The sequence below is a fragment of the Ylistrum balloti genome, unplaced genomic scaffold, assembly GCF_031769215.1.
Source record: "Ylistrum balloti isolate Yb309-2 unplaced genomic scaffold, AGI_CSIRO_Ybal_v1 Utg370444, whole genome shotgun sequence".
NCBI classification, from domain to species: Eukaryota; Metazoa; Mollusca; class Bivalvia; order Pectinida; family Pectinidae; genus Ylistrum; species Ylistrum balloti.
In genome coordinates, this window is record NW_026782296.1 from 488401 (window position 1) to 497788 (window position 9388).

Below are 9388 nucleotides of genomic sequence, written 5' to 3' on the forward strand. Positions count from 1 at the left end.
GCTTTGTAAAGTCTCAAAAATTAACTGAAACAATTGGGGACCAATGTAAACCAACATGTAATCTTACAAAGATTTAGCTTTCTAATACTTTCTCTCAAAATAGTGATTCAGCAGAATTCAAGTGTTAAGTGTTAGACTTTTATCTGTTGGTCATCCTAATTTCTCCAACTGCTTCAAAATTGTTTAGGTGCATGTAGGGACCAAAGCAACATTAAATATAGAAATATGAGATAACGGTAAATCTAATTTGTACTTCTTAGGAAATAGTAATTACAAAATTCAAATGACAAAATCAAAAATGAGACTTCCATTGGCAATTTGCTTCTCTGCTCATGCTCAAAATTGATAACAGTGGAAAAAGGGATGACAAGTTTCAACTGGCAAAATCCAAGACAGACTGTTGCCATTTTCAAATCAGCTCTAAAAATTGAACCAGCAAACTTGTGACAAAGGGAAACCAACATATTCAGCTTTTATTTTGGATGAAAACATGTCCCGTACAATTGATATTTCTAGACCTAGTGCCTGTCTGAAGTTACTTTTAAGACATTCTTGCCCTAGATGGATCCTGAATATTTCTGGACTGATGCATCAATCACCTTCACTCAAGGTCATTTGATGCCGAAAGTTAGTAACAAAATTACAATTAGCCTTCGAGGGTTGCACCATAACACTACAAAACTGCAAGTCAAACAGTTGATACATCTGAATCTGATGATGCTGTACCTATTATGTTGAAACATGTAAACCAATAAGTCTGACTGAACCTTCTGGAAAATGTTGTCTGGTCACATCTATTAACTTTGATTTCAGTTTTGGAACTTGACTTGGTATTCCATTAGGAATTCATCTCTGGAAGACTACCTACACTTTTAGATGTTCCGCTGGATGTTGGATCTCATTTTCTTTGTTTTGCTTTGTAGTCAAATATATATATATATATATATATAAAATGAGGTTATGCTATCTCCACTGGTGGTTTGTCTTTCTTATCTAACTTCTGGTACTGTGGTATGATAATGACTGTAAAATAGATTTTTTGTCAGAATTTATTTTTGTTTAATTTGTTAGTACTTTTAATCCATGAATATATATGCTGATGAAATGATAAACAGATCAAACTGGACAGATTAAAGTACTAAGTACTTAAAAATGGCCCATATAGCCCGAATCGCTCACCTGATTTGGTTCAGCAGGAAAAGTTTTATCCAAACTAAAGTTTAAGTATTTTGAAGAACTGTCTACTTTCCTTGTAAAGCTCTGCTCCTCTGCCCCCAGATTGGTCAACCCACTATTTATACAGAATTGAATCCATTTTACAACAACAAATTTCAATTAAATCTTGTCATTCCTTCAGAACATTAAGTATTTGAAAGTAATTGCTGTGTTTCCCTATTTGGCCCTGCCCCTCTGGCCCCAGGAAATCAAGGATCATCATTTATACAAAATTGGTTCCCCTTTCCCTCAAGATGTTTCTGGTCAAGAACCTTCAAACTCTCACAGTTGAATCCACCAAGGATGCTTCATAATAAATATTGACAAAATCATGTCATTCCTTCAGAAGAATTTAAAGAAAATGCAAAATTTTTGCTATTCAGCCCTGCCCTTCATGCCTCAGGGTGCTAGACCCTCCATTTATATAAAATTTGATCTGCGTTCCTCAAGGATGCCTCAGACTTTTGGATAAAATCCTGTCATTTCTCCTTGGCTTGTCCTTCTGCTCCAGGATGTCCTAGACCCTCCATTTACAACTTGGTTCACCCTTCCCCAAGGGATACTTGTGACCAAATGTGATCAAAATTTGCTTGGTCATTCATGACTAGTTGTGATGTTAATAAAAAGCTGATTGACAGATCATGCGCCATGACATACTTTAGCTGGAAAGTTCTTCAGACCTAGTGAGCTCATGAGTTATTATGTTGTAGAGCAATAAATAACCAACACATTAACCAACAATTTGTCACCAATAATAGCTTTAATTCAATTCAATATTGCTATCCTGATAACTACATGAATCAGTCAATTTTTTTTATAAAAAAGTTTGAAAGTTTTATCCAGTTAAATCCTTTTGTTTCTTTGTCATCATACTTTCAGCTTTTTTCAAGTATTCTTGATACAGTTTTCTGATCTGTAAAGAAAATAAAACAACATTACCTATAGTGAAACCAATTTTTCTTTCATAATAGCCTGCATATCTCTATTTCCTATATTGTCTACTAAGCAACCCTTGTTACACACATCTCTATACTCTTTGTCTCGTAATGAACCCTTGTTACATGTCTCTAAATCCTCCATTCCCTCCTCATCGACCCTTGTTACACACTCTGCTAAGACTCCATAACCCCCATACCACCCTAACATGAATCCTTGGTAACATGTCTCTATATATCATCCACTCCCTTCTCATCAAATCTTGTTATGTGCCTTTATTTCTACCACAATAGGTTGTGTAATTCTACCTGCAGACCACTGTGTAAACATGCTGACATTTGGATAAATATATATATATATACCACAAGTGTTATAATTATAATGATATTGACTGAAAGGACATTTCATGAACTCATGGATATTGAAATGTGCAGTAAGCAATTCATGCTTATTTTTTAAACACTTCAATTTTTATCTATGTATCTTTTACTTTATTGCTTTGAAGATAACAGACTCGTTTATTAATTATGATTTAAGATAAATCATAATATTTCTTCACATTTCCAAAATGATCAGTTTTACATATTAATAACCAGCATTCCACTATGGGCCTTATCATAAAGCCCCGGCTGATGTTGTAAATAAAACACATGTTAAGAGTTAAATAGCAACTGCAAGAAGACTGGGATACATGTTTCTTCTCATTTATTGGTATGTCAACCGGTTTTTCCACGCCAACCACCAGGAAACAAGATGAGGATTCTGTGTATTTTAAACTGTAAGAATTTCGCTAATATTCAGAATCTTCGAAGACATGTGGATGCCACCCATTGCTCCATTAAAACATGGTACCAGTGCAAAATTTGTAAATGTTCATACGGTATAAAAGAATCATACACCAGTCATCGCAGAGAAGGCATGCAGGACATGAAGTTGAACCAGAAATAACTCAGGATCAGACAAGAGCTCAGGTTAAACAACCAGTGGATAAAAGGCCTTTTGAAGTACAGACAATTAAAGAACTAGAATGGGCATAATTCAGGATAAAACCAGCAAAGAGTACCAGTGGGACCTCCTTGTTTGAATCTCAGGCCAGCGTTGGACTGGCAGACCTAGCGTTATCTGATAGTGATGACACTGCCTTAACACTTAATTCAGAGAGAGGAAATGTCAACTACAGAACACTGGGATATCAATCTGAAACAACTTAAATACTCTGCCTATATCAAAATGAACATTTGTAATTTGTAGAATTAATTTTGAGATATCTGTAAGTACTAAGAAATATGCGAGAGACAATATAAAAGTGTAACCTTTAACCATGATGGAATTAGCTATACATATACAGCTGGAAGAGATATTCATTTGAGCAAGGATAAGTGTTATAGGAACAATTGATAGTGTAGTCCGGGATATAATTGTTCAAATCACATGACCTTATTGTATAACGTCACTATCAATTTTTCCTATTTCGCTGTCCTGATGAAGCCAGAAAGTTCGCATGAAACTGGTTGACATATCAATATATAAGAAGCATGTATCCCAGGCTTGTTCAGATTACTTTTTTTAATTCTTAGTTTGTCCCTGTACTCCATTTGCCTTGCGTACAGGTATCCAAGCAAGGGATACAAGAAACAGGCTGAACTCTTCCTTAAAGGATTGCGTTAACTCTATCATAGTATCTATAAAATACATGTTAGTACAGATCAGGTCAAATCATCCTCCAAACATCTTTTACATTGAGGCAGAAACAGGTCATACAAACATGTGGTTGTTACTTATATATGGTATTTCTTTCACTCGCGTCAGTTTGACACGTGTGAAAGAGGTAACATATACAACAATCACTTGTTATGTAAGCTTTATATCTTCTGTCCTTTCCACATTGATTGATGCCCTAGGTACTCTTTACTTACTTCAGCATCCAAATTCTTGTCATCATTGCGTTTGGCTGTTTTTAGTTGTTTAGCTTGAAATCCAACCATTTTTTCTTTGGTATCATTAAATAACTTTTGAGCATTCTTTGCTAAATTTTCTCTGTGTTCTCTTGTTACCCTAGAATACAAATAATAATACCATATTTAAATGAATTTGTCTCATGTATTGAATATAAGACCATATATTCTATACAGAGTTTTGGTGTATCCTGATATGCTTATGTATAATGTCAATACACTTAATTTAGCACAATCAAACTTTAGAATAAACTCATTTTTTGGTAAGTTTGTGCAATGACAAATTTGCAATTAGTGCTGAATAAGCAATATACAGAAAATGAAATTAGAGCAAATATTTTTTGTGTAATGTCTTAGCACAAAAAACAGAATTAAGGTCAGCACTACGATATGTACATTATATACACAATAATCATGTATAAAAGAGAGGTTGCACAACCTTGAATTTTCCGTTCCAAAATTAAGACTTATGTAGACTTTATGGTGTCTTGAATGCAGAAAATATGTACCTTGGATTTACCACAGCCAATAAATTAGGAGAAATGTCTCTGTATATAACAGCAGTGAAATTTGACCTATTCCTCTTTAAGTGTGCTTAAATTCCAAATGTCATGGACAATCAGTCAAACCTCGAATGTACTTACCAAGTATTATAAGGTAAAATACAACTGGTGAGCACTTACTTTGGGGTAGTTATAAACAAGGATGTTCCTTCTTGTTGTGGATTTATATTCAACCCACTTTTCATCAGGGCAGTCTTTACTTCTTTCACATACTACAACAAACAGTGATACACAAATCACACAACATCCATCAGGCCTATAGTGTAATACCTGTATAGTCATACTTCCACAGCTAATACCATTAAAGTACTAAAGGAAGAAAGATTCCTGAAATTTTGGCGTTATTCCTTCTTCTCATAAGTTTATTGAATCATGGTTAGTGGTCAACCTTTTCATTCAACTGTTTCTGGAATTTTTTATCACTGATAACCCAAAAACTTCCATAACAAAAGTATTGTGGAATAAATCACAGAAGACCACAATTTTCTATGTGCCATATTTCAGTCTGAACTAATGCAGTAATTTATGTAGTTTGCGGTATTCCCTCTCCTTCCACATACAGGCTACCACCAAAGCTTTCAAAATCCAAACTCCTGTATGCAATACGAACATGTTTTCAGATATGTACTTATAAGTGTAATAGAATATCTCTGACTCCCAATCTTTCAATGTGGATTTTCCATTAATTTGGTTTTATTTAACAATTTTATATAGTTTTAGGCTAAAAAAGTAGAATATTTCACTTTTAATTAATGGTATCATGAAAATGGAGAAAACATAAGAAGTGTCTGCCTTCTACACCATTGCTTCCATATTAGACAGGGTCAGTCAAGTAACACTTTGACAAGTTCTTTCAACCGCCTAAAAATTGGTATCGGGACATATTTGAACAGTGCAATAATGGTGGTAATGTTATCTTGGTTACAATGTAACAGAATTTAAAAGAAAAGCCAAAATCATGGCCTAAACCTGTTAATGACACATACAGTACCTGTGGCGAAGCATCCATGTTGATTTGTATCAACTGTGGAGATTTCTGTATGACCTGTGCAAGTTGGTTTAATGGAACAGTGTGTGATTTATCTAACGTCACCACAAGAGATTCATAGGAACCTTAAATAGACATGAAAAAGAATATCATTACATAGGTACATTTGTAATATTCAGTGGTACAAAGTCCAAAGGGTGTGAGGTACAATTGTAATGTTCACTAATACAGAAAATGTCCCAGATGTGTGAGCTACAGTTAGATCACACCCTGGTAGCAAGTCCTACAATGTCCTAGCTGTGTGAGCTACTAAATTCTCAGCTGTGTGAGGTACCTTTGTATTATGCATTGTTAGAATATCTGAGCTGTGTGAGGGTCATTTGTTTTACTCAATGGTAGAAAATCTGTGTTGAGTGTGAAACAGTTTTAACACTCAATAAAACAAAGTCCAAGACTGTGTGAGGTACAGTTGTAATACTTACTGGTACAAAGTCCAGACTGTGTGAGGTAGAGTTGTAATACTTACTGGTACAAAGTTCAAAGGGTGTGAGGTACAGTTGTAATACTCACTGGTACAAAGTCCAGATTGTGTGAGGTACAGTTGTAATACTCACTGGTACAAAGTCCAGACTGTGTAAGGTGCAGTTGTTATACTTACTGGGAGTGGTACGAAGTCCAAGTTGTGTAAGGTACTGTTCCTTCAGGTGATCACACTGCCACTGTAGCTGTACCCTAAACTTCTTCAAGGGATCTTCATCCTCATCATCTTAAAGGAAAAGTTGATTTTTATTTGCAAAAGGACAAGTAATTCAGTAGTTTTATAATTGATATAAATTACAATTGTCAGAAAATGTAAAGCTACCTGTGTTGTAATACCACATTTTGTCAACACCCTTTTCAGCATTATAATGAGGGTGTTGATAGCACCGAAATTTGAAATAACAAGTATACATGATTCCATGAGCCTGAACAGTCACATAACTACTGAGGTGATCTCAACTGAACATATTGTTTAAATCATCCAAGAACGTTAAGCTGCATACCAAACTTCATCAAAATCTGTTGATATTTACTCAAATTAAGATATAGGAAGGTGCAAATGTGCCAGAGGTTTTCCAAAACAATTAAAAAAAAACCCAATCATATGCATTGTTATTTTTCTTTATTCTTCAGTACTGACACTATATTGTTGCTAACTTACCATCAACATCTCGCTTCTCTGGTGCTTTTTTCTTTTCTTTTTTCCCTTTTACATTTCCTTTCGTTTTTCCTCTTCTCTGACAGTAAGATAACACGTCATAATTATCCGCACACAACAAAACATTAGAAATCCCTTGTTGATGCAACAAGCTCTGATGACCTACACACAATGAATGGAAAGGTTTATGAGAGCAGTACTCATAATTGCCACATTTTCTATTAAAATGCTGGTAACTATGCCACACACAAACTTGAGATAATCCTCCAGTGAGCATTGGCCTTGATAAAACAGAAGCAAGTCTTGGTATACATCGTAATTCTGAAATTGATCTGCTCATAGTTTTTGCTTTCTTAAAAACTCCAAGGAGGAATCTGCAACCAAAATCAAAATACAAAGGTAAATTGCATGAAGCTAAATATCAAATTGATGAAAAGGTCTTGGTGAAGTCTAGGAAATTACTTCAGGTTACTTAACTGTTGACATGGCGAGTTTAATCATTTTAACATCTTTCCCTCAAGATCTTTTGCTTTCAAATTTATTTCTCACTTCTTGTGTTTGCTGTTCCATAATAAATGTGTGACAGTTTAAAAGTAAAACACAGATTTATGTATGTTCTATCAGATCAAGTAGCCTTTTCAAGTCTCTACTCAAAGCATTGACAGGTATAACACACTGTATACTGTGCATTTCATTTAACCTATGCATGTACATGTACCTGAAATAGCTGGCATTCAGAGGAAAACTGTCTTGTAAAATGAAAATTTTTCCATATGAAAATTAATAAAGAAATATTACTTTTGAAATAAATATCGGAGGTTTCATCTTTTTAACAATTAAAATTTATAAATCTCCTGCATAATCTACAACTGTAACTAAATTTTAAATAAATTTACTACAGAAAGAACTTAAAAACAAGAGAACCTAGCAGGATTGTGGATCTCACCATAATTTGATCTATATTTGTTCTTAAAAAGTTGTATCTTTTCCGTTTGGTGATATAATCTATTACTGCCAAATCAAAGATGGTTACCAGTCGGCAACTTTTTATTTTCTTATCAGTCTCAAAATGTAAAAGGCACAACTTGGGACCGAGGGAAACCTACAAATGAAATTTTGGAAAGATCCAACCACTACTCCTCGAGAAATAAACAGCAATGAAAATCTTGCATATTCAATATCAAAGAAGGCTGCCTGTCAGCAATTTTATTTCCTAAACAATTCCAAAATGAAATAAAAAGAAATTTGAGAATGATTCATCAAACTATCACTGTGAAAATCCAAGATGCCTGAGTGAAATAGAAATTTATATAAAATTATTACAGAGGATCCAAAATCAATTAAGTTGAAAACCACAGCAAAATTGGCCAGCCCAATTCTGAGATAGTGATGTGTGAAGTGTATGATTTTCACCTGTTCTACTACCATCTGAAGGGTGAATTGTGCAGAATGGGACAATATAAGCTGTGACATCACAATTTCAACGAATGGTAGCAGCTGCTAAGGAAAAGGCGAGAATAACGATGCTATGCAATGTCAGATTGCATATGAATGGATTATAGTTTTGTGGGATTGGGTAATTCTGACGATAATTTAATGTTAGTTGTAAACACCCATTTGAAATTTGCCAGAATTTTCAGACAGTTATCAATTTTAACATATTATTGTCCACCTTAGTTGGCTATCAAGTGGATAAAAATCAACCATGAATAATAAGCCCCGCCTCCTTGCAATTTTTTGCTATGAAAGTCCAAAGATGCACATCTTATCACAGGTACTAGTGGACTCAATATCAATAGCATCGCGTATATATTGGGGGAAATGGTGATTTCGAAATGATTACTGATGATGACTGCTTGTATGTGATGCTTTTATGTAAAATTTGAGCATTTATGGACCGCTGTTAGGCTGATTCAGTGACGCCACAAGAAATATATGTAAATGTAGGCAGTGTTGACACTTTTCCGATAGACATGACTGTCATTTAAGGCAGGGACGTAGATAACAGGTAACTGTTATCTACGTCCCTGTTTAAGGTGAGCAAATTTGAGGTCATATATTTGTGAATATCTTTCAGAAAAATTCTGAATTTCACTGATCACTTCAATGCATAAATTTCGTAGCATGAACACATTTCAACACATTGTTTATTTGTCTAGTTGCAACTCGTCGACGTAGCATTGCTACCGAGATACGATTATTAAGGGTCCGAAACTAATGCGCCAAGGATATAAATACATTGAGTGGAACTCTTTAGTCTTTATTATAAGCTTGTCATAGTCAACCTGCAAGTATCAACAGTTATATCCTACAACATAAATGGACGACAAAAGTAATTACTGACTGGCATATGTGAGCCAGCCTTAATTTTGCCCTATATCAATATTCCGTTTACTTACTCTGTTTTCTATTTCATAGTCAATCGATTTCGGCATGGAGTTCATGTATGTGAAATACGTCATTGATTATGAGGGTGATTCCACGCTATTCGGGCTCATCTAATTTTAGCACGAAAACAATAAAAAGTCGCGAA

The 9388-nt window shown here is 34.6% G+C and overlaps 1 protein-coding gene across 1 annotated transcript; it reads right to left on the reverse strand.

Moving 5' to 3' along the window:
• Positions 1-1951: 1951 nt before the first annotated feature.
• On the reverse strand, positions 1952-9317 carry LOC132554791 (ribosome-recycling factor, mitochondrial-like). Its single transcript, XM_060219104.1, has 7 exons — positions 9255-9317; positions 6859-7229; positions 6316-6423; positions 5661-5782; positions 4790-4881; positions 4068-4206; positions 1952-2128 (listed from the first exon to the last, which is right to left on the reverse strand). Exons 2-7 carry the CDS (start codon positions 7193-7195, stop codon positions 2051-2053), a joined length of 876 nt encoding a protein of 291 aa, XP_060075087.1. The 5' UTR covers positions 7196-7229; positions 9255-9317; the 3' UTR covers positions 1952-2050.
• Between the last annotated feature and the right edge of the window lie 71 nt (positions 9318-9388).

What these genes read in the sequence shown, in the direction of transcription:
- LOC132554791 (XM_060219104.1), bottom strand. Translation starts at nt 7,195, where the DNA reads ATGAGCAGATCAATTTCAGAATTACGATGTATACCAAGACTTGCTTCT. An exon ending in TGGACTTCGTACCACTCCCA is followed by an intron (nt 5,783 to 6,315) that starts GTAAGTATAACA and finishes TGTCTATTTAAG; the next exon opens with GTTCCTATGAATCTCTTGTG. An exon ending in TTGTTTATAACTACCCCAAA is followed by an intron (nt 4,207 to 4,789) that starts GTAAGTGCTCAC and finishes TTTGTATTCTAG; the next exon opens with GGTAACAAGAGAACACAGAG.